General features: G+C 45.8%; 1 protein-coding gene across 1 annotated transcript in view; it reads left to right on the forward strand.

Moving 5' to 3' along the window:
• The window catches only part of TIMP2 (TIMP metallopeptidase inhibitor 2), a 158,795-nt gene that overhangs the window by 100,529 nt on the left and 31,895 nt on the right, over positions 1–26,371 (forward strand). The window contains exon 3 of the mRNA XM_069655230.1: positions 16,415–16,523. Within this exon, the coding sequence (XP_069511331.1) occupies positions 16,415–16,523 (109 nt within the window). The remainder of the gene's footprint in view (positions 1–16,414; positions 16,524–26,371) is intronic.

Genomic DNA, 26,371 nt, shown 5'->3' on the forward strand with positions numbered 1-26,371 from the left:
TGAAGTACGCGTAGATGTGAGGTGAACCACGAGTTAAGGTGGTTGCGTAATTTTTGCTTGCGCAGTTTGAGTGGGGCAATAGTATTGAGAACTTTTAACATAGCACGGTTGTAGGTATCCACTAGGACGGTAGGGTCTGAGCAGGTGGAAGAGGCCATGTTCAGTAGCGGGAGGATAAGTGGGAGTAGTTTCTCAATTGTAATGTCCTTCTTGTTGCGAGTATAGGTATGCAGAGCAGTGTTGGGTTTGTCTATGGGTGGGCTAGAATTGATGGAGAATATTATTTTGTGATTATCAGACCAGGTGCAAGGTGACACAGAGATTACATTTTAATGCACAGTTCATGTCTGAGACCCAGTCCAGGGTACAACCCTTGATATGGGTGGGTTCACTGACATGTTGGGTGAGGCCGAAGTCAGACAGGACACTGGCTACGCCACTGGCTTTGGGATCATTCGTACCCTGGTAGCCCAAATTAAGGTCTCCAAGTATAATGATTTGAGATTTAGGCTTAGTGCTAGAGGCAAGGATTGCTGAGATATCCTCTACAAATGTGGAGGTGGGACCAGGTGGCCTGTAGATAAGATGCACTACGGCAGTGTGATTAGGTGAGATTGGTAGCTTAATAGAGAGTAATTCAGCTGAAGGCAACTGTTGGGTGTCCGCAACTCTAAGATTAGGAGAGCTCTTAAATATGAATGCTAAACCATCCCCCTTGGATTGATAAGAGTCCCTGTCGCACCTAATGATGGAATAGCTATCGGGGATGGAAAGGGTCAAGGCTTGACCCGAGGCCGCATGTAACCAGGTTTCTGTGATTGCCAGAAAATCAAGGTTTTCCGTTACGATGAAATCTGCAATGTCTAATGCGTGAGCAGGGACAGAGCATGCGTTAATGAGCGCACCTTTGAGTTTGGACACGGTGTTGGAGTTATTGGCTGTGGGTGCCTCATCAGTTATTGAGGGTGCAAGGGCAATGGTATTTTTCCTGTTGGGGTTGGCAGTAGTATTATCCAAACTGAGGGTATTCATGTAGTAGGACCAGTGGTGACATCTGGCTGCTAATCTTTGTTTTCTGACTAAGGTGTCAGATTGTTGACTATATATATTAGGAGAAGAGCAACTAGGTAAGGAGGGCAGTGAGGGTTTTTTCACGGCAGATTTCGGCATGCCTGTGTCAGACATAGTGGTGGCGTGACAAGGAATGGTGATGCTATAGCATGGTGTAGTATGGAGGCCAGGTGGGTGGTACAGGCGGGAACCGAGCCTACCATTTCTGATGAGCGTATTGCAACGTTGGTTGGGGGTGGGTTTGGATGTTAAATGTAGCCAGAGGGCCGGTGCATTTAGATATGGGTTGGGCGCTGTCGTGTTGCAAGGTGGTGGTAAGCACGGTGCAATAATGCACGTTGTGGAGGCCAGTGTGTGGTGTAGGGCCATAATGGGAGGGAGCTGAGGACTAGATGAAGCCAAGGCGGTGAACAGTATGTAAAGAGCGAGCTGAAAGGTGGGCAGATAGGCTAGCTTTAAGGTGCTAAAGTCTGATGATGGGTGATGCAGGTGTGTACTCAGGGTACAATGCATTATAGCAGATGTTGTTGAGCGATGTAATTAAGTGGGCTGGTGATGGGGTGTGCAGTCGTCAGCGACTGGCTTAGCGCGGCACAGTAAGTCAACAGGAGCCTGAATGTGGGCATGTATATCAGGCATAAAGTGACTTGGGAGGCACAATGTGTATCAGGCAATGAGCGAGCTAACAGGCATAGATGACTTGGAGGCACAATGAGTCGCAACGAGTAACATGCAATAAACGAGCTAACAGGCATCAATGACTTAGAGGCACAATTAGTAACATGCAATGAGCGAGCTAACAGACATAAATGACTTGGAGGCACAATGAGTAACATGCAATGAGCGAGCTAACAGGCATAAATGACTTGGGAGGCACAACGGGAGAAGGTTAAGGAGTGGTAGTTGGGCAGGCAGGAGGTGTTGGCAGAAGGTCTTTTGAAGAGAGGGTGCACAAGGGAGTGCTTGAGGTGTAGCAGGAAGGAGCCAGTGGCAAAGGAGTGATTGCAGAAATCAGCAAGACTGGAGCACAGACAGCGTAGATACTGCTTAAGTGTCTGGTTCACACGTTCCATCTGCATATCTGTTTCGATGTGTTAAGAGGACGACAATCATGCATCTTATGCCTGGAAGCGCAGCCCTTGCCTCCAGAAATTAGACAAGAATTGAAATCTTCTATCTGTTATAATTACAGAAGGAAGACCAAATAGACAAAAAATGTGGCGAAAATACAGGTTAGCTAAGACTGGAGCAGAGGGTAGACCAGAACAAGGCACAAAACAGGACATTTTTGGGAAACAGTCAACCACCACCCAAATTATATCATGGGTCTTGAATTTGGGTAGGTCGGTAATAAAGTCCATGGATAATATATATCACATGGTTTGTGTGGGATAGACGTTGGTTGGAGCAGACGAAGCAGTTTGCCTCGATGATTCTTTCCTTGGGCACAGATGGAACATGAGCAAACATAATCGATAGTATCACGTCGCATTGTTAGCTACCAGCACCAGCATTGTAGAAGCGTTAGGGTTCTACTATGACCTGGATGTCTGTTTATCAGCGCATCATGTGACCATTCTAAAGCTTGACCTCCAGTATGCTGGATCGGAAGAAGCAGATGACCTTGGACAAAAGGCAAGCCTTTGTGGTAATCCACGTTCTATTCTTGAAGGTCGTTCTGGTGTTGGGCTACCCATTCTTTGATAGATGTGACTAGACTAGGAGGAGGAGTGCAGAGGCAGACGAAATGTACCTTCCATAGAATAGTATCTAAGAATACAGGAAGTACCTCGCCTCTGTCATGACGTGATAAGGTGTCAGCTTTTCCATGAGCCATACCCGGTCAGTGTTTAGCAACAAAATTGAAGGCGGCAAAAACAGGTGCCAGCGCACTTGACGGCTATTTATGCACTTCATATTAGCTCAATCCTGGATGTTACGATGGTCCTTAAATACAGTTACAGGCCATTTAGCCCCCAAGCCTGGAAAGGATCTTTTACAGCCAGTAGTTCCTTTTCTGTAACCGTATAGTGTAATTTAGGGCACGTAAATGTACGAGAGTGGTAGGCAACTGGATGTAAAAGACTGGAGGCTGGACAGGTTTGAAATAATACAGCCCCTAAAACGAAAGAAGAGGCATCTGCTTCTATAAATGGGGCATTTGTATTTGGATGTTGGCAAACGGAAGCTGTGGTGAACACTGTTTTTAGGGTGTCGAAGGGTTATTTTTGGGGAGTAGACCAAACGAACGGAACAGTTGGACTAGTGAGATTGGTTAAAGGGGTATGGCAGAGAATCCAGAGATGAAACGCTGGTAAAAGTTAAAGAATCCAAACAAGGTCAGTAAAACTTTGACGGTAGTTGGCACAGGCCATTCCAGTATTGTCTTCACTTGAGTGGCAGTCATGGATACCCCATCAGCTGTGATATGGTACCCCAGAAGGTCAATTTAGTGTACATTAAATGCACATTTCTTGGCTTTGGCATACAGTTAATTGTGTCGTAATCTGAGAAGGACCTCTGAGACATGGGCAACATGAGACTGATATGTTAGTGAAAAAATGTTGATATCATCTAAATAGACAATAACAGAAGAATCAAATATGTCATGGAAGATATCATTCATCAAGCATTGACATGTAGCAGGCGCATTGCATAATCCAAAAGGCATTACAGTATATTTAAACAGGCAGTATTGTGTACAAAATCTTGTTTTCCACTCATTTCCTTTTCTAATGCGGACCATACTGTAGGCGCCCTAAGATCCAGTTTTGTAAAAATGGTTGCCTGGTGTAGTTGATCTAGTAGTGCAGAGATCAGAGGACTGTGATCTGATGTATCCATCCATAATCTATGCAGGCCTTAAATCACCTTCTTTTTTTAGACAAAAAATATCTGACTGCCAGCAGGGGAGTGAGAAGGTGTGAAGTGTCCATTATGAAGGTCAGAGTTCATATACTCCTTTAAAGCCTGGCCTTCTGTAGGAGACACGGAATCTATCAGATCACAGTGAATTACTGCACCAGGAATCAAATCTATGGGGCAATCACACGGGCGTGAAGGGGTCCCTAGGTGACCCTCGTGTACGGAAACAAGGCACATTCACCACACACGAACTGATACGCCAGACACAAGGTTGTATTCCCAAAAGCTAGGGTTTATTGCAAAGCAAATAGTCTCAGTTGGCCAACTGGGTCTCACGCCCCGCAACGTGTGTTTCCAGACCCCGGGGGACGCAAGAGAGTGTGAATCGTTCTACAGTTACATATATACAAAGCAAGCATCTTACAATCAGTGTTGACACATTCAATACCGCCCATAATGTATTTCCTTTGAATTGGGTTCGATGATTGACAATTGTGACGAGTATGACACCTTCAGACATTTATTTAGCAACAGTTTGCAATTTCATGAGCCTGCAGACACAATATTTTGTTTTAAGAACACACTGCTTCTGTTCTCTGCAAGCAAGCTGCGTGCAGAGGAGAGACACATTCCAGGCCTCGCTATCTCCTAGTTTCTATTTGTGTACTGGGGGTCAACTCGCTCTCCAGGGCTCTACAGGGCTCAGAGAAGGGGGGCCGTAAAGGAGAGCATAATTCAAGCCATTAAATGTTTGTTTCTTACATTTCTACTGTATTAGCGAGATTAGCTAATACAGTACCTGTAATGATTAAATGCCTTCTGCTTACTTCCAAGGACTTGTGATGGAGGAGACCGGGCATTTCTGTCTGGGTCGCAGCGTTATGTTTCAACAAGTCTCTCGCGGCCTTGCTCTGCATGAACAATAATGTACTAGTGGAGCAGAATAAGTTTCCAGCAAAGCAGTTTTAACAGAAGGCAAGAGGCAAAGGTTAGAAAACAAAATGGCGATTTCAATCACATCAAAATGGCTGCACTTTAGCCAAGCTTATGGCTATGTATTCCTCATACTAAACACATGAGGCGGTTGGTCTTCAGCCAACAGAATACATTGCCTTCATCATTGAGGGGTGTCTACTTTTTCTGGACTGACACACCCTCCTTTTGGCCGTATGCCAAACGCCTCATCCGTACATTGCATCCTCTTCCGACCAAGTATCTGATTCTAAATCTTGCATACTACTAGTCTCCTCCTCATTGTCATTGTCATCAATATTGATTGACATGAATTCTTTCACTGTCTTCAATTCATCATTTTCCTGAGTACCTGATTTAGTAGTGCTCTTTTTTTCTACCATCTGTACACACCCCTCACTTATTTCAGTACACACTATAGGTAAGCAGTGTATAAAACAACAACATGTCATGATTATTCCTAGCACTGCTACTAGGATCGCAAATAATTTCCATCCCCATGAGCGTAATACCGCCCAAAACCAGGAGTTTATGTTCAACTCCCAACTTCCTTCGGGGGGAGGAGGGGTGTAGATCAGAGCTCAAAACATGCAACTTTCTTATTGCTTCGAAAATCGTGGGGGGGGAGTCGCTTACAAATATGCAACATGCTGATCCCACGATTTTACAAACTCCCCCACGATCAACCAAGATTACGTCTAGAGCCATCCTATTTTGGAGTGTCATCAGTCTAATTCCTTTCTCCTCTAATGTCATATTATATAATATATCCGTTGTCTCATTTATTGTTTTCTCTAATATTCTGGATAGTTGTCTTATATTATAGGAGTTTATTGCTTGGCCCCAAAATGGTATGAATGATTTTGCTATGTCTTCCGTGATCAAACCTCCTCCCTCATTTCGCCGTGGTCTTGACCTGGCCAATTTGGCTATATCTGCTGTTCTTGAAAGGAATACCCCCGGGAACAAAAGTCCCAAATAACAAGTACCTCCCCAGTTTCGAGGTAACCAAGGATACGCTTTTTCTCCACATATGAAATAAACAGGGTCACCTTCATAAACTGGTTCTACCTCTCAATCAAGGAATGCTATATTCATGCATCGAGTGAATGTCCCCACTGAATAGGAGCCTTTCTTTCTTAGGCAAAAGGGGACAGAGCGTGGACTGTTATTTACTGTATAGGAGGGGGGCACTGTATCTTTGTTTCCTTCTGGGTTCATATGAAACGTGATTACAGATGATTTATAGGGCACAAATAATTTCCCTTGTGGCATCACTACTGGTGTGATCGGTCGTGCTTTGTGAAATATAGAACAACCTACAGGTTTCATAATAATCTCTTCGAATTCATTCATATTTGTTCTATCTAATTGACCAGTTTCACTTTTGTTCCATTTCCCATAATATAATGCACTCAAGGATGCGTAACATGCAGAACTCAATGGCAGTGGCTGCACATACCAACCAATTCCTTTACCACCATGCTGCGGCAAGTGGGCACATACCCAGCAATTATTTTTTCTCAATATTGAGTGAGTCATATTCATTATTAACAGTAATGTGTTATTCCCATAACCTTCCCTGTGTCTTTCTTCCATCGGGGACAGAGTGTAAGTAATCACATGGACCGGGCTTTCAGTAGTGGAGATGTTTCCAACAGGCAAGAGTACTTCCAAGGGGTGTATTTTTTCTAAGTACCATAATACCAGTACTGTCATTATTGAGGCTAATATACTCATTACACACATGACTATCGTTAAGATCAGCATACAATTCTTTCGGCAATTTCTTTTTCGTAAACTTCCAGTCTCTATAGTTAACTCATTATCAGCAGTGGTGCAGGAGGAGGCAAAAACTGGTTCCAGCATTTTTCTCTCACTGTCCTTCTTCTCCAACAATGTTCGTCGTTAATGTCTCTTATCATTGCACTCGTTTGAATGTCAATAAGTCCAGAAAATGTCAACAGTTTGTTCTGCCAGTTCTTAGCAGCCTGGATTGCTATATGTTTGGGCAAGATTTCTGTGCATCTGCACATTGCTCAAAGAACTCCAGAGCAATTATCAATTGCCTTCGTACCATGTGAGCCCCTCTTGTCCGTAAGGGGTGATCTGCACATGGATTTTTTTTTATCACTGAGGAGCCGTGCTCTTGAGTTGTCCGACTTGCACAACCCTCACGCCGCTCTCCTCTAGGCCTCCGGTTCCTACTTCATCCGTGATAGGAAACAGAGGAAACAAAGATCACAGAGGGCACCAGAAATTAAAATTTGATCACTCCTTCTTTTGGTTCCGTAAATTATACCGCCTTGCTCCTGGTATCGTGTGATCAATGAATAGTGCGGACGCACTTCCAGACTGGAGCTCGGAGTCAGCCCACGGTGCAATGGCAGATGGTGGTCGCCAAAGTGGTATACGTTTTGTGTCAGCCAGCAATGATGCAGATTCTGCTGGACAACGTTGGGGCACTATTTGCCCTTTGTCCTTTATAGCAATTTTTTCATGCTTCGTTTCAAGCTTTATTTCGGGATCAGGCAGATTTTGTGGCAAAGAACTGGCAACAGCTTCTTTCATTTCTGGGGCCGCTGTCTCTTTCTGGTCGTCTCGATCAGGCAGTTTTTCAGACGGTGATGGGACCTTTTTGGCATGCACTGCATGTATCCATGCTTTCCTTCCGTCCATGCGGATTGCAGTCTGGGGGGTCAAAAGTATCTGATAGGGTCTGCGCCATCTGGGTTCAAGTGATGACTTCCTCTCAAAATATTTCACTAGAACCCACTCTCCAGGTTCCAGTGGATGCCCAGGGCCAGTGTACCTGATGGGTAGAGCCTCCTGCACCTGCTGATGAATCAAACGCAATTTTTGAATTAACAGATTACAGTAAATGCTGAGCACAGGATACTCAATCTCATTTAGCCGCTTTGGCTGTGGTGCACACCAAACATTCGCCGGCTTCCCCATCACTATCTCGTATGGGGAGAGCCCAGTTCTTGCCTGCACAGATGTGCGCATGCACAGTAACACTAGCAGTAATGCGTCCACCCAGCTCAACATGTTCGCTACACACATTTTACTTATTTTGGCCTTTAAAATGCTGTTGTGACGTTCAATAAGACCGGCACTCATGGGGTGCCTAGAACAATGGAATCTCTTGTCAATCTGGAGACCTGAGCAAATCTGTAATATCACTGCACCCACAAAATGGGGGCCCTTATCCGACCATATGACACGGGGCAGACCAAACCAGGAGAAATACTCCTTCAACATTACTTTTGCAGTGCTCATCGCGGTGCAGTCTTTTAATGGATATGCTTCCACCCACTTACTGAATGCACATATAACCACTAAAACGTACTTCAAGTTTTGGCACCTCTTCATCTCTATGAAATCAAAATGGATTACCTCAAATGGCATAGAGGGAGGGCCAAAACTGCCTGTTGGAGTCACCGTTCCCTTCCCCACATTGTGTTGTAGGCACGTGATACAATTTTGGACCAGCCTCTCAGCATTTTTCTTTATGTGTGTGTTCTCCCATACTGTGGCTAGATGCTGAACTATCTTTTTGGCACACATGTGAGTAGGGCTGTGGGCCATTGTGACCATTGCAGTTACATAGGAGTTGGGCAGCATCCAGTTTTTACTTTTCTTGTCTACCGAGCAACCGTCTAGATCTAATTCAGCAGGGCCCTCAGCCCACCCTTGTATCTCGTCAGCAGTGGCTTCTGCCTGCATCTCTTTGACAGTAGCAATTCCATTTTCTATCATGCAGGGCACTTCCTCAGACTGTACTGTCAAAATTTTGTTATTCAAATCAGTGGCAGTTTGCTTCGCAATTACTCTGCAAACGCGTTTCCCTCTCCCACTTTACATGTTACTTTTTTATGCGCCTCGCATTTCACTATTGCTAAGCGCTTTGGGCACGTAAGTGCAGGCAGTAATCGTACAATCAAAGGGCCATGTTGAATTCTGGCTCCATGTGATGTCAAGAAACCCCTCTCAGCCCAGAGTCGGCCAAAGTTATGAACCACGCCAAAGGCGTATTGGCTGTCAGTATATGTGTTTACACTCAGATTTTCAGAAATCTCACAGGCTCTCGTCAAAGCTATTATTTCCGCGGCTTGGGCCGAGTTGTAGGGGATTCATTTGCTCTCCACAATTCTTTGCAGTGTAGTGATAGCATAGGCAGAGGGTTGATGTGCCATCAGGTAATTTAAAACAGAAGCCGTCACAAAAGAGCTCTCCATCTGGCTCGTTTTGTGGGGTATCGGTTAAATCAATTCTTCCTTTCGTTTCTTCCTCAGTAACCATTAAACAATCATGGGGAGGTGATTCATTCTCACCTAATTTTTCAGTGGGCAGTGCCATTAATTCTGCAGGATTCAAAGCGCTACACCTCATAATTTGGATGTGTGGCGTAAACAGGACAATTTAGTATCTAATCAATCTAGCAGATGTGAGGTGTTGCGCCTGCGTTCTATTTAATAGAACGTCTATGGCATGTGGCACCATCAAAATCAAGGTGTGCCCCAACACCATTCCTTCAGTTTGTTTCACTGACGCAGCAGCCGCTGCAACAGCTCGCAAACAACGTGGTAGTGCACACGCTATAGGGTCCAGCGCGGAAGAAAAATAACCGCATGGCCTATTCCTTCCACCTTGTTCCTGTGTCAAAACAGCCAACACACAGCCCTGACTCTCATGTACAAACAATCTGAAAATCTTTTCATAATTTGGTGTGCCCAAAACTGGAGCAGAACACAATGCAGTTTTTAGCATATCAAATGCTTTCTGACATTCTTCATTCCACTGCAAAGGCATCAAAGCATCCTTTTTTGTCAATGCCACCATTGGCTTCACAATCAATGCAAAATTCACAATCCACTGCCGGCAATAAGAAGCCATGCCTATTATAGCTCTGACTCCTTTTTGTGTTTTTGGAATAGGCATACCAGAAATACTCTCTATCCTTTCCGGGGTCAGTCTTCTCCCCTCTCTCGAAAGTAGGTAACCCAAATAAGCCACCTCCTTTCAACAATATTGGAATTTCTTTAAGCTCGCTTTGTGGCCATGCGCTGCTTAATGTGACAATAATAAAACAGTACTTTTTTTACAAATCTCTTCTCTATCAGCAGCAATTAATAGATCATCTATATATTGTAACAACACACATCCAGTCGGTAGTTCTAACATATCTAGTTGTTCTTTCAATGCCCTATTGTAAATACTCAGACTCTCTGTGTAGCCCTGTGGAATGCACGTGAATGTAAATGATCATCCTCCTAATGTGAAGGCAAACGGTTATCTACTTTCCTTGTGTACTGGAATACTGAAGAAGGCATTCTTCAAGTCTATAACACTAAAGTACTCTGCCGAGGCGGGAATCATTGTCAAAATTGTGTTGACGTCTGGAACCAATGGGAATTGGGGCTCTACTACCTTGTTTAGTGCATGCAGATCAATTATAAAACGATACGGTACCTCATTACCTCTTTTCTTATACACCGGGAGAATGGGACTGTTACAAGTACTACCTGTAATCTCTTCAATCACCCCCAATTTTACCAAATCAGAAACAATACTTTTCAATCCTTTCTCTCCTTCTGCTGAGATTTTATACTGTGGAATATGCGGTAACGTTACTCCTTCTTTCAAAGCAATTTTCACTGGTTCTATCTTCAAACATCCCACATCATTGTCATTCATTGCCCATATACAAGTTGGCACCTCACTCAATTCTCCTGGCAAAGGTTTGGACACGAATTCAGATACCGGTACATTCTGTGGTGAAATGGTCAAGAACACTCCATCAGGGGTGCAATGGATAACTGCACTCTGTTTTTTCAATAGATTTAAACCCAAAAGGTTTTCCCCACAATTTTCTGTTAAGAGAAATGGACAATATTCAGTGAATGGACCTATTGTCACTGCTACTGGTTGGGACACTGGATTGATCACTGGGGTACCTGCAAACCCTACTGAAATATTTCTTTGCCCTGACAGTGGTATTTCCGGAACCAAGTGATGGTCTATCGAGCACTTTTGCGCTTCTGTATCTACGAGAAAGCTATGCTCTCTATTCCCGACTTTCATTTCTACATAGGGTCCTTTTTGACTTACGGGAATAGGCACTGGTTCCGACCCCTGTCTTGGGCTGTCCTATTGAGGGAACAACACATCATCCGATGTGTAATCATTACTATAATACGTATTTGGTTGTGTATCAAAAATGTGCCCACCCCTCCCTCTATTTCCATTTTGCGTGTTCTGTTGGCTCTGATTTTGGCTAAAAGCAGTCTGATTTTGAGCTTGATTCTGATTCTGGGTAACATTGCCTTGATTATTTTGGTGCTGCTGCATATTGTTTCTATTCTGCCCATTTGTTCCTGGGTGCCCCTATGCTGTCTTCTCTGTCCATATCCATTTCTATTTTGCAAATGTGGACATTGCGCTCGCCAGTGACCTTCCTCTCTGCAATACGCACACTGATTTAATCCCAGAGGCCCTCCAGGCATGTTCGAATTACTTCTGCCTTGTGCGTTTCCTCTCCCTCTATTGTGTCCCGTCACTTGCTGAAGTAGCACTTCAACCATTGTCTGCAGTGCTTTTCTTTTCATTGGCAAGGGGTAGTCATCAAATAGATCATGTAGTTCCATTGTGGGAATAGTACGATCTGTAATCCATCTTAACGCCTCTCCTCCACATACCTTTAGTTTATCACCCGTTTGTCTTGACGACAAAAACAATTGCTGCTGTACATATGGTTTTCGCCACCTCCCCCCTTTCTCTCCTTATATCCTGTTCCTTATACCCTGGCATGCTAAACATTTCAGCATATGCATCATCAAGTTCATTCTTAAATTCAAAAAGCCTTTCTACATGTTCCTTTATTTCTTCATCTCTCTCTCTACAACGTGCCAACGCATTCAAATCCAACAACTGCTGTGGCGGTACCCTCCCAATCAACTGCTTCCATTTCCCCTTTAAATATTCCTCCATGCATTCCAACACTACCTGTCTTTCATTGCTCCTCCTGAAATCATACATCAAGGCCAGCGTCGACGTTTCATCATTCCCGTCTATAAACATCTCTGTCTGTTCTTGCAGCTCCCGCTTTCTCTCCTTTCTCTCCTTGCTAATCGCGCTACGGGTCACTCTAGTACATTCACCTTGTCCCGTCCCCTCTCTTCTTTCAGTGAGTTCAAGTTCAATAATTGACGGTGCAGATGAGACAACAACAATATCTTCGGAGGGAGGTGCGGATGGGACAACAGGAACGGGAAGTAACTTCTGCGGCACTGGCTGGCTAATGGGAGGCGCTGATTGTATGGTTTGTGGCTGTGCTGGGATCTGAACAATAGGGAGGGGCTGAGCAGCTGGAGGGGCTGAGCAATAATCACTGGTGCGGTCTTCTTAGACTCTCTTGCTGGACGCTCTCGTCTTGTTTCAGATAGTATCTTGCTTATCATCTCATCTGATGAATGCAGCTCTTGTTGTGGGTATATCTTGTCTATACTCAACTGATCACGTCTGTTTGATTTTCTCAAACTATCATCCCATTCCTCCTCCTGCTTTTCTTTCAGTCTTTCTGCTTTCGACTTATGCCTGCGTGCGCTCTTCTCTCTATTTTTCCAACGAAGCATAGCTTTCTTTCTCCAGTCTCTTAAGGATATCAAATGCTGTCGGGCATGTTTTCTTTTTCAACAACACCTTCTCCAAATAATCTATTCTCAGAATCTCAAAACTCCCGTGATTCGGCCATTGAAAATCTTCCTCTTTTCTGGTTTGCCTATGCCAAATCTCACAAAACATTATTGCCCCTACACCATACTTCACATACATCTCATACACCGGCGACCCCACAGGTGGTGCGACCTAGCCAGTTTCCAAAGATTGTCTACCGCAGTGGAAAAATCCTGCTAATGTGGACAATACCCCAGGCATGTTTTAACCTTACCCTCGGCTAATCAACCTTATACTGGGCGTTTGATTTAGCAAAATCAACTCTCAACCAATATCAGGGTTACTTTGAATCGGGGCACCACTCACCTGATCAATCAAGTCATCATTCAAGACGCGATTCATCCCTATACTGACGCAACCAATAATCGTCGTGTCTGCGTATCTTGGCTCACTCTGCCTCGTTTCGGGCCCCTTGCCCCCTTGTTCGCTGGCTGGGCACGTCGATCAGGGATCAGTTGTGTACAGATCTGCAAAGGAGTCTCTCATCACTTTCATAGGGGCGCCCCAAACACCTCTTGATCACGGTTCGACGTTCTCTCTGCCTTCCTTATTTTACAACTTACACGATGGAACAAGTGGGGGAGAGTCTCTATTCAGGCGCCTTCTTGAAGGGGCCCATAGGGGACCCTCGCGTATGGATACAAGGCACAATCACCACACACGAACTGATACGCCAGACACAAGGTTGTATTCCCAAAAGCTAGGGTTTATTGCAAAGCAAATAGTCTCAGTTGGCCAACTGGGTCTCACGCCCCGCGACGTGTGTTTAATACGCCAGACACAAGGTTGTATTCCCAAAAGCTAGGGTTTATTGCAAAGCAAATAGTCTCAGTTGGCCAACTGGGTCTCACGCCCCGCGACGTGTGTTTACAGACCCCGGGGATGCAAGAGAGTGAGAATCGTACAACAGTTACATATATACAAAGCAAGCATCTTACAATCAGTGGTGACACATTCAATACCGCCCATAATGTATTTCCTTTCAATTGGGTTTGATGATTGAAAATTGTGACGAGTATGACACCTTCAGACATTTATTTAGCAAAAGTTTGCAATTTCATGAGCCTGCAGACACAATTCCTTGTTTTAAGAACACACTGCTTCTGTTATCTGCAAGCAAGCTGCGTGCAGGGGAGAGACACATTCCAGGCCTCGCTATCTCCTAGTTTCTATTCATGTACTGGGGGTCAACTCGCTCTCCAGGGGTCTACAGGGCTCAGAGAAGGGGGGCTGTAAAGGAGAGCATAATTTAAGCCATTAAATGTTTGTTTCTAACATTTCTACTGTATTAACGAGACTAGCTGGCACCTGTGTAATAATTAAATGCCTTCTGCTTACTTCCAAGGACTTGTGAGGGAGGAGACCGGGCATTTCTGTCTGGGTCGCTGCAATATGTTTCAACAAGTCTCTCGCTGCCTTGCTCTATGCATGAACAATAATGTACTAGTGGAGCAGAATAAGTTTCCAGCAAAGCAGTTTTAACAGAAGGCAAGAGGCAAAGGTTAGAAAACAAAATGGCGATTTCAATCACATCAAAATGGCTGCACTTTAGTCAAGCTTATGGCATTGTATTCCTAATACTAAACACATGAGGCGGTTGGTCTTCGGCCAACAGAATACATTGTCTCCATCATTGAGGGGTGTCTACTTTTTCTGGACTGACAGGCGATGAGGTGGTAACCTGCATTTGTCAAAGATGTCCAAAAGGAAATATATTCCTCAAGGATTCCAGATTTGATAGTGCCAACTAGATGATTCACATTAACTTATGCTTGGCATGGGGGCTGATATCCTACAGAGGCAGTCAGACAATGCTCCTGACAGTAGGAAGAACAGAAATCAATGGTGCCTTGTACCCAATCAATTAACGGGTTGTGTCTTTTCAGCCATGCACTCCCCAATATGACCCCAATATGACCACAATATGACCCCAAATTAAGTTGTAGCTATGAGTTCAACAGAAAGGGTTTCTGAGTGGTTTCCCTGTATACTGAGAGGGAGTGGTTTGGTTTGTTGTTTTATGGGACCCGAGATAAGGGTAGACCCATCTACTGCTTGCACCGGTTCCTGTCTGTGTTTATATCGGAGGGCAAATGCAAGAAAGTGGCTAACGAGATATCTACGTAGTTTTCCGTAGCATCGGAATCTATTACTACATGGATGACATGTTTTGTGAGACCAGGGACTGTAAGACATGCATCCACCACCAGATGCAAAGTAGAAACCTGAGCTGTTAAGTCAATGAGGGGCGTTCAGAAAGGCTCATCCGTGCCCCATTGTCTAAGGATGAGCCTTCTGAAAACCCAGTGTCTTTTTAGACCTATTCAGACATTCTTTAACAAAATGTCCTAGCTGAACACAATACAGACATTGGTTATGCAACAACGTTCATGCTCAGCTGATGACAAAGGGCCACACACCCCTCCTATTTTTATTGGTTCAACATCTGTGTCTGCTGAACCCATGGAGTGTGCTTGTTGACAGGGTACAAATCCAGGCATTCGATGCACTTCTAGCTTTCTTTTGGCCCTTCTGGCATCGACCTGTAATGTTAAATCTACTAGGTCTGAAAATTGGGTAGGCAAAGCAGGTACTACCACCAGGGCCTCTTTCATAGTGTCACTTAGACCCCCATAGAACACCATAGACTTTTTGTTTTCTGGCCAAGAGGTTTCAGCAGCCAGTTGATTGTAAATTGTTATGTAGTCCAATAAACTGCTCTTTCCTTGTGCCAATTCCAGCAGCTCTAAGCCCTGAACATGTGCCATAAAGCAGGTATCAAAGACACTGGTAATTTCTGTGACCAGTAGATCAAAATCATACTGAACAGGGCTATTGATTTCTAGTAATGGGTTTGCCCAAGTGGCCGCTATCCCCCCAAATGTGACAAGGTAAAGGCAGCTATAGTAGTGGAATTGGGGAATGCCTAGGGTTTACAAAGGAAACGCAATTTGAATTGATTTATGAACATATAGAACTTCCGTGGATCTCCACAATATCTTTCTGGCGTGGCTAAGCATAGGGGTGTGAGGACAAAGATTGTGGTTGGAGTCGTGGGCTGTGATTTGGCTGCACCACCTCCATATTCCTCGTCAGGATGGAGAGGATGATGCTTGCTTTGGATAGTGTCAATCTTTGATGTAAAGCATCTGTCATAAATACACAGTGTTTACCATCACAGGCGCGGCAGCTCCATTTTCTCAGTTGCTGCTCCGGAGTCTGCGCCATCCCTGGGGGTTGCCAAGGCATCTGAGAGATGCTGCAGTGCGTCGCGTCTGCCCAGGACCACGAGGAGTACAAGGGCAGTCATGTGGCCTGGCAGAGTCACGTGACACACTCAACCGGAAATGGCCAATTACTTCCTGTATAAAAGGAGACATATATATATATACATATATATATATATATTATACCAACATAGGAACACTGCAACAAAGCTGGGGGAGAGGGTTATACAACTCCAGTGGTGCCAGCTTCCTCCATCTGTGCCTACTCTGCCTAGTCTTTCCTATTAGGTCCCAGCAGTGCTACCTTCCTTGCAACCTCAATCACTCCCTCATCCCTTCCCCTACCCACAGTGCGAGTTGGCAGTGTGCTTCTGCTTTTATTTATTCAAAACATTCACACAAAGTATCATTGTACTGTGTCCCCTCCTTGTCTTGTCTCAGTCCTTCCTCGCTGCCCTCTTGCGGCAATATGAGTAACGCTGTTTTACCATTGTGTCGTTATAAATGGACAATAAACTAACAAATACATGTTCTTTTTCTAGATGTTCAAAGGACCCGATAAGGATGTTGAGTTTATCTTTACGGCCCCTTCCTCAGCAATGTGTGGTGTGACCCTGGAAACTGGGGGGAAGAAGGAGTATCTTATAGCAGGTAAAGTAGGAACTGTGATTATTCAAGAGCAGTCTGCTCTGCTTACTAACGACATTGCGGGAAGCGACCCTGAGATAACACACACCTATGGCACCTCCACTCATGTCTGGAATATCTCAATCTTTTGCGAAACCCAAGGAATATTCCTGACAGTTCTATTCTGGGAAAATCATATTTGAAATAAATTCTCAGCAATCATTTCTTTATATGGCGTGCTAATAAATAACTCGTAGTGTGGCAACCGTACATCAAACCTAGTGTACTCAAGGTATGATAAGTAATTGTCTATATTATTTGCAGTGATGAATATTGCATCCATTTTCATTACAAAACTGTACAAATTCCAAATAAATGAACAATTAAATTCATCTCGTAGGAATGCATCACACATCATTTGAAGGAAAAAAGAGGATGAACAAATATTTGGCAAACTCTTCTGTAAAGTAAAAAGTGCATAGCGTGCTTTTGTATCTAATCATACAGTTTACATACATTTTTTAAACATTTTACGAAAGCCAATTTTAATGAAACAGATTTCCAATTCAAAATATTCAGTCAAACGTTGTCAGAGACTACCCGCTCTAAAGTAGGTAGATATATACCACAATACAAAATACACTTTTTCAAAAGTACAGGGCTCATTACAGGTAAATGAAACCGGTCCTCATCACGCGGGTACGACCAGCGGCTCATAGGTAAACTCGCCTTAACATTTGTGCCGCCTGATATCCAGGTGATTCCGGGATATTACGGGTTGCGGCAGAATGGTAAATTCCCATCCCCTCCATGGGAATGGGATCACTGAAGCACGGGCACCGTTACTAATAGTGCCAGTGCTTCAGTGAAGAGTCTGCCGGTAAGAGCCTGAACTACCGGCAGGCTTGACCTGCCGGTAGTTCACTGCCACTACCAGTAGCCTCGGAGTAAGCCAGTCCGGGAACAATGCCGGAGCGGTTGTACCGGCCATTTTATTGGCATTTTTCCCAGACCGGCTTACTCGTAATGAGGGCTTTTCCTCAACATTATTACAAAACCTACAACATGCCGATTCACGAGGCTGTTGACTTCTAACGCATAAAATCTCATTTGTGAGGAGGACCTTCAGACGGATGTACATAACATATTTTCTAAGACTACTCGCCGGAAACAACCTCAAGTATATTTCAATAGTATATGACGCATATATAGTCTTATGTGCGTCATTTTTTACGTCATCCTACGTGGCATTTCACAGAAACCTAATGCCAGGAGGGACTGGATTAGGAGAGCATATCTACTTAGGTGTTAATGACTCATTGGCTGCACCTTGTCTGTAAGACACGCTCTGAGCTACTTCTTGCGCACGTCACATACCGATTATAGAAGAGAATATGGCAGCAAGCTAACAATTGCAACATTGTATATGAAAGTGCATGGCAGGCCTTTTTGGTTGGTTGCCAACACTATGCAACCTTGGACTTTCGACTCATTTAGCAGCACGTGAACAAAGTGAACCTAGGTGTTCAAGCTGCGTCAATTTGTTCTTTGTTTTCCCAATTAGTCCATCATATGTCATTGACCGGTTCCTTAGCCAAGCTCTAATGTTTGTAGTTGACCCCGTAGTCTGCTCACTGTTCTGGGACCTTCGAGGGAGTGTGAGCACACCTCTATTTTAGCTCGAAGCTCTAATGAATAGCCTTTGTTTTGAGTTTTTTATCACGTGTCAGGAGACCATGATTTTGTCAATTTCTGCCTCTCAATTTCTGTTATTTGATTTAATTAACCAGGGTGCCATTACCCTCTCTGGTCTTTAAAGACTTGCTCACTCCACCTCACATAGGCTTTTGCCTTCGTGGTTGTTCAATACTTCATCAGCAAATGTCCTTGCCCTCCTAATCTTTGCAGAAATATGTCTCATGCACGAGTTCTATTCATTCGCCCCTCTCTGTGCCTTGCACCCATCTCTCGAAATAGCCTCCTTGACTTCAGGCCAATGTACTCCCTTATTCTGCCCATGAAAACAGCTTCTTCATCAATTCTTCAATTTGCAATCCTAGGCTTGTTTTTTGAGGTAGCTGGGTTTACTCTTCAATATGAGCAGTCGTCCATTTTCTTCCAATGGCTGTCCTAAACTATATATATATTTCCGAGGCTTGTGGAATCTGCTTAGATCACATGCTGTGCATAGACCGACATCTAGTGGAAGTTGCGGAGTATTACAGTTTGTTTTTCAAAACTCGAAAAGGGCGTCGACACAGGGCGTGCCATTAAGTATTTTCATATTGTTTCGACTAAGGCTTCTAGGTCTTTGTCATTAGATTCTTGTTTAACATTCATCCATGATTCTTAGAGCCGCTTCCTTGCATTTAGGGAATTGACATCCCTCCTGGTAACTTTCCTCCATTGACTCAATGCGAGGAAATCTTCTGAATGGCTGTCTGAGGCAATATTGTCTTTCATACATTCGACGTGGTATAGACATGTCACATTAACTCACGCATAGATTCCCAATGGCAGCCCTTTGTCTGCTACTCCAATAGGATGGTGGTAAGAGGATGGGGACTAGAGGGCAGGCCTCCACCTGCTACTCTACATAAGCATGCTGATATCACCCATGACGGGCTTCGCCATCCAACTTCACACCGTGGGGACTGCGCCTGCCCTAGGTGGCATGGCAACTGCCAACGCCAGCACCACGCGCAATGAACCACAGGTGGTGGCGACGGAGTGGAGTGAAGAACCACTGTCCCTGGTGGTTCCTAACAGGAGGCAGGAATGAGAGGGCCTGGTACAGGGAATTGATATTGATATTTTATTTTTATTTCTATCGTGCTAATACACAAGTGTTCCAGAGCTCGACAAGGCAAGTGAGGGGGACAGGGGAGAACAAAACAGCGATCTTACTAGGCCCAGTGACATTGAGAATGCGCAAGTGCATGGGAGAGGGGGAGGGGAAAATTGCATGGAAGGGGGGAGAAGTGGAAAGTGCGAAGCAGATGAGAAACAGATAAATAACAGTAAATAAATAATAAAGGCAACAAACAGTGGTAGTGCAGCCAGCAATTTGCAAGTGCTAGGTTTAAGGCAGCAGACAGGGTAGGTCTGATAAGTGCAGGAAGAAAAAGGGGGGGGCTGTATGGGTACAGATACAGACCCCAGTGCAAGGGGTGGCCCGGAGGCAGTGCGGGAGGGTGGCAGGGTGAGCAGGTACCTGGGCCCGGAGGACAGAGGGTGGCCAGGTGCACGGTGCCAAGAGAGAACAGATCAGCAGGGGAGAGGGGCAGCGAAGGCAGAAGAAAAGAGGAAGGTCTTGAGGTGCTTCCGGAACCGGAGATGGTTCTCCTCAAGTTTTAGAGTAGCAGGGAGGCTGTTCAAGAGGGAGGCCGCAGCCGAAGACAGAGCTCTACCCCCAGCTCGTTTCTTTGAAAAACGACTGACGCTGAGGGAGTTCGAGGTAGAGGAGTGAAGAGTTTGAGAGGGGAGGTATTTGCGGAGGGATAGCTGAAGGTATTTTGGACCCAGGCCCCAGAATGCCTTGTGAACAATGCAGAGGGTTCTGAATTTAATCCTTGCATCCACTGCGAGCCAATGGAGAGATTTCAGAGCTGGAGAGATACGATCCCAGGGCTTGAGGCCAAGGACAAGTCTCGCAATCCTGTTCTGGATTAGGTGCAGAGAGTAGAGGCAGGTAGATTTAGAAAGAGGCTGTTACAATAGTCCAACCTAGAGAGAACCAGAGCTTGGGATACCATGAGCTTCTGGGGGAAGGAGAGAAAAGGCAGAGCACCTCTGAGGAAGTGTAGTAGGAAGTTTGACTTTTTAGAGACCTCAGAGATGTGGGCGGAGAAGGAAAGGGTGGAGTCAAAGATGACCCCGAGGTTCTTAGCCTCGCAGGTGGGGGTAGGAGGAGGGCCAAGGGGGCGGGCCAGAGAGTGAGGGGAAAGGGTGGTGAAGGTGTGCCGATGAGGAGGATCTCTGTCTTGCTGGCATTCAGACAAAGATCATTGGCGGCACAACAATCTTGAATGGCAGTTAGGCAATCAGAGATGAGAGAGTGAGAGGAGGTGGCAGAGGGCAGCCTGAAAATGAGTTGAGTGTTGTCAGCGTAGCACTGGAAATTTGAGCAGAAAGTGGCAATGCAGTGGGCGAGAGTTGCCAGGTATTGGTTGAAAAGCCAGAGCGAGAGGTTAGACCCTAGGGGAACACCACAGTTAGAAAGGAAGATAGATGAAAGGAAGGACCCAAGTTGCACCTGGGAGGGTCGATCTGAGTGGAAAGAGGTCAGCCAGGCCAGAGCCTGATCAGTGATACCCAGGTTTTTACAGAGACGGTTGAGCAGGATGGTATGGTTGACTGTGTCGAAGGCAGAACAGAGATTGAGGAGGATGAGGATAGAGGGAATGTTAGAGTCAAGGTTGGAGAGCAGATCTTCACGGATGTTCAGGAGAGCAGTTTCCATGCTTCTGGCAGCTCTGAAGCCAGACTGGTGGTCATGGAGACAGCCAACAGAATAAGAATAAAGGTTAAGCTGAGAGATGGCCAACTTTTCCAGGAGGTAGGAATGAAAGAGTGGAGGTAGGAATGAGGGGGTGTCTGACATGGAAGGAGAGAGTGGAGGTAGGAATGAGGGGGTGTGGGACGTGGAAGAAAAGAGTGGAGGCAGGAATGAGAGGGACTGGACAAGGAAGCAAAGAGTGAGGCAGAAGTGAAAGGATGTGGGACAAAGAAGGAAAGAGTGGAGGCGTGAAAGAGAGGGCCTAAGAAAAGGAAGAAAAGATGGGAGGCTGGAATGAAAAAGTGTGTGGAAACGAAGGAAAGAGTTGAGGCTGGAATGAGAGGGTTTAGGACAATGAAGGAAAGAGTAGAGGCAGGAATGAGAGGGTGGCAAACAATGAAGGAAAGAGTGGAGGCAGGAATGAGAAGGTGTCGGACGAGGAAGGAAAGAGTGGAGACAGGAAAGAAAGAGTGTGTGCAATGAAAGAAAGAATGGAGACAGACATGAGAGCGTGTGGGGCAACAAAAGAATGAATGGAGGCAGGAATGAGAGGGCATTGGACGAGGAAGTAAAAAGTGGCGATAGGAAAGAGATGTGGTGGCCCAACGAAGGAAAGAGTTGCGGCAGGAATGAGATGGTGTGGCACAACAAAGGAAAGAGTGGCTGCGGGAATGAGATGGTGTGGCACAACGAAGGAAAGAGTGGCTGCAGGAATGAGATGGTGTGGCACAACGAAGGAAAGAGTGAAAGAAGGTGACAATCTATTAATGAGTGGGGAGATCTACTGGAGCAGTGAGGCTAAATAGCGGAGTGGCGGAAGGTGAGGATGTATGATTGAGTGGGCTAGTTCCACAGGAACACTGAGACTGAATAGCAGAGTGGCGGAAGTTGAGGATGTATGATTGAGTGGGGTAGTTCCACTTAAGCAGTGAGGCTGAATAGCGGAGTGGCGGAAGGTGAGGATGTATGATTGAGTGGAGTAGTTCCACTGGAACAGTGAGGCTGGATAGCATAGTGGCGGAAGGTGAGGATGTATGATTGAGTGGGGTAGTTCCACTGGAACAGTGAGGTTGAGTAGCGGAGTGGCGGAAGGTGAGGATGTATGATTGAGTGGGGTAGTTCCACTGGAACAGTGAGGCTGAATAGCCGAGTGGCAGAAGGTGAGGATGTATGATTGAGTGAGGCAGTTCCACTGGAACAGTGAGGCTTAATAGCGGAGTGGCAGAAGGTGAGGATGTATGATTGAGTGGGGTAGTTCCACTGGAACAGTGAGGCTGAATAGTGGAGTGGCAGAAGGTGAGGATGTATGATTGAGTGGGGTAGTTTCACTGGAACAGTGAGGCTTGAATAGCGGAGTGGCGGAAGGTGAAGATGTATGATTGAGTGGGTGATTTCCACAGGAACAGTGAGGCTGAATAGCAAAGTGGGGGAAGGTGATGATCTATTATTGAGTGGGGGAGCTCTACGGGAGCAGTGAGGCTGAATAGTGGAGTGGCGGAAGGTGAGAATGTATGATTGAGTGGGGTAGTTCGACTGGAACAGTGAGGCTGAATAGCAGAGTGGCGGAAGGTGAGGATGTATGATTGAGTGCGGTAGTTCCACTGGAACAGTGAGACTGAATAGCGGAGTGGCGGAAGGTGAGGATGTATGATTGAGTGGGGTAGTTCCACTGGACCAGTGAGGCTGAATAGCGGAGTGGCGGAAGGTGAGGATGTATGATTGAGTGGGGTAGTTCCACTGGAACAGTGAGGCTGGATAGCGGAATGGCGGAAGGTGAGGATGTATGATTGAGTGGGGTAGTTTCACTGGAACAGTGAGGCTTGAATAGCGGAGTGGCGGAAGGTGAGGATGTATGATTAAGTGGGTGAGTTCCACAGGAACAGTGAGGCTGAATAGCGGAGTGGCGGAAGGTGAGGATGTATGATTGAGTGGAGTAGTTCCACTGTAACAGTGAGGCTGAATAGCATAGTGGCGGAAGGTGAGGATGTATGATTGAGTGGGGTAGTTCCACTGGAACAGTGAGGTTGAGTAGCGGAGTGGCGGAAGGTGAGGATGTATGATTGAGTGGGGTAGTTCCACTGGAACAGTGAGGCTGAATAGCGGAGTGGCAGAAGGTGAGGATGTATGATTGAGTGAGGCAGTTCCACTGGAACAGTGAGGCTTAATAGCGGAGTGGCAGAAGGTGAGGATGTATGATTGAGTGGGGTAGTTCCACTGGAACAGTGAGGCTGAATAGTGGAGTGGCAGAAGGTGAGGATGTATGATTGAGTGGGGTAGTTTCACTGGAACAGTGAGGCTTGAATAGCGGAGTGGCGGAAGGTGAAGATGTATGATTGAGTGGGTGATTTCCACAGGAACAGTGAGGCTGAATAGCAAAGTGGGGGAAGGTGATGATCTATTATTGAGTGGGGGAGTTCTACGGGAGCAGTGAGGCTGAATAGTGGAGTGGCGGAAGGTGAGGATGTATGATAGAGTGGGGTAGTTCGACTGGAACAGTGAGGCTGAATAGCATAGTGGCGGAAGGTGAGGATGTATGATTGAGTGGGGTAGTTCCACTGGAACAGTGAGACTGAATAGCGGAGTGGCGGAAGGTGAGGATGTATGATTGAGTGGGGTAGTTCCACTGGAACAGTGAGGCTGAATAGCGGAGTGGCGGAAGGTGAGGATGTATGATTGAGTGGGGTAGTTCCACTGGAACAGTGAGGCTGGATAGCGGAATGGCGGAAGGTGAGGATGTATGATTGAGTGGGGTAGTTTCACTGGAACAGTGAGGCTTGAATAGCGGAGTGGCGGAAGGTGAGGATGTATGATTGAGTGGGTGAGTTCCACAGGAACAGTGAGGCTGAATAACAAAGTGGGGGAAGGTGATGATCTATTATTGAGTGGGGGAGTTCTACGGGAGCAGTGAGGCTGAATAGTGGAGTGGGGGAATGTGAGGATGTATGAATGAGTGGGCTAGTTCCACTGGAACAGTGAGGCTGAATAGCAGAGTGGCGGAAGGTGAGGATGTATGATTGAGTGGGGTAGTTCCACTGGAACAGTGAGGCTGAATAGCGGAGTGGCGGAAGGTGAGGATGTATGATTGAGTGGGGTAGTTCCACTGGGACATTGAGGCTGAATACCGGAGTGGCGGAAGGTGAGGATGTATGATTGAGTGGGGTATTTCCATGGGAACAGTGAGGCTGAATAGCGGAGTGGCGGAAGGGGAGGATGTATGATTGAGTGGGGGAGCTTTAGGGTAAAAGTGAGGCTGATCAGCGGAGTGATGGAAGGTGAGGATGTATGATTGAGTGGGGTAGTTCCACTGGAACAGTGAGGCTGAATAGCGGAATGGCGGAAGGTGAGGATGTATGATTGAGTGGGGTAGTTTCACTGGAACAGTGAGGCTGAGTAGCGGAGTGGCAGGTGGTGAGGATGTATGATTGAGTGGGGAAGTTCCACAGGAACAGTGAGGCTGAATAGTGGAGTGATGGAAGGTGAGGATGTATGATTGAGTGGGGTAGTTCTGCAGGAACAGTTGAGCGACCCCATTTTCGGTCAAAAGGTAATTTAAAAGTGCATTAGGCTCTGTGGGCCCCTTCCTGGTTTCTTCCTCCCCCCCACCTGGTTTCTTCCTCCCTCCACCTGCCTCCCGCCCCTCGCACTGCTTCTGATTAGGTATTGCACCGTAGTTGCAAGGGTCTAGTGACCCCCTCACCGCTGTCTGCCTCCTTTTGCCATCAGAGCCTGCAGGTGAGTTGAGCGACCCCATTTTCAGTCAAAAAGTAATTTAAAAGTGCATTAGGCTCTGTGGGACGGATGAACTGGGTGGGATGGATGAACTGGGTGGAATGGATGAACTGGGTGGAACGAATGAACTGGGTGGAATGGGTGAACTGGGTGGAATGGATGAACTGGGTGGAATGAAAGGGTGAAGTAGGTGGAACGAAAGGGTGAAGTAGGTGGATGGAACGGGTGAAGTAGGTGGATGGAACGGATGAACGGGTGTAGAATGGGTGAAGTAGGTGGATGGAACGGATGAACGGGTGTAGAATGGGTGAAGTGGGTGGAACGGGTGAAGTGGGTGGAACGGATGAAGCAGGTGGATGAACGGGGGATGTGTTTGGAACCGGTGGACTGGGTGGGACTGGGTGGAACCAGTGGAGTGGGTGGAACGTGTGAAGATGACGTATGTGGATGGATGATCCATGAAGAAAGAATAACGTGGTTAGAACGAATGAAAGGAGCATTGAATAAAATCGTTGGAGTGCATAAAATGGCTAGGAGTGCATGGAACGGATTGGAGTGCATGGAACGGATTGGAGAGCATGGAACGGATTGGAGTGCATGGGATGACGTGACTTACATGGAATGGTTTGGAATGTATGGAATGTTTGAAAGAGCATGGACAATAACGGTTTGAGTGCTCGAAACGATCGTAATGCATGGAACAGCCGGAGTACATGGAACGGATGGAGTTCATGGAACTATTGGAGTGAGCCCGATATCAAACACCTAAGGTAAACCACCATATCACATCTCCACCCTTACTCTCTTCTTTACACCACCACTCATCTAGAACACAGCAATACTATGACACCATTCGGTATAGCTGTTCTCATACCATCATCTGCCTCATACTCCCCATCACCCTAATTAAACACAGCTGGTTATACACCCTCCAGCCTAGGCGTTCTCCTCAGGCCTAACGCAGCCAGAATCGGTCTGGATAAAAAGCTGACAGACTAAACACATACTCTTGATCTCCCAACCACCACACCTACCGCTAAGAAGCAGCTATCATACGAATGCCACACCAGCTGCACACATATCCGGTGCGCACACGCACCTTTGACTCTATCTACTCTATCTACTGACTTGAACTTCGGTTCCCGAGGGCGTTCAACCTACCAGCGCCTTCAGACCATACCAATGGTACATATGGCGCTATATAAAAGCAAAGTAACATAACATAACATAACAGTACCAATGTGTTTGTGATGCAAACGTAAATGGTTGTATAGTGTAGACTTAGCTAAAGTTTCTCTGTTAGCAATCCAATCTTTATACTGTAACATTTTCTTAAATTTATCCGGATTGGTAGTCAAGATTTCCAAAAGGAGATCCAACTTGTGCAACAACTGTGAACAATAGGTAGAAAATGCACTTATAGAGCACTCTTTATGCCCACTTTCCCAAATTCATCATATAAAGACTGTTTAGGAGAGGTGTGGAATTTGCTATATAGTGCAAGTTGTTTCCACCATACTTTGCTTTGCAAAAATTGTAAACCCAGTTCAAATCGAATTGCTGGAATTGAAGTGCTATAGGACAAGAAGTACAGAACATTTTGCAACATTAACGATACACAGGAACTCAGTTATAAAGCAACCAC

Source organism: Ambystoma mexicanum, chromosome 3q, assembly GCF_040938575.1.
Source record: "Ambystoma mexicanum isolate Mex_15411 chromosome 3q, UKY_AmexF1_1, whole genome shotgun sequence".
Taxonomy (NCBI): Eukaryota; Metazoa; Chordata; class Amphibia; order Caudata; family Ambystomatidae; genus Ambystoma; species Ambystoma mexicanum.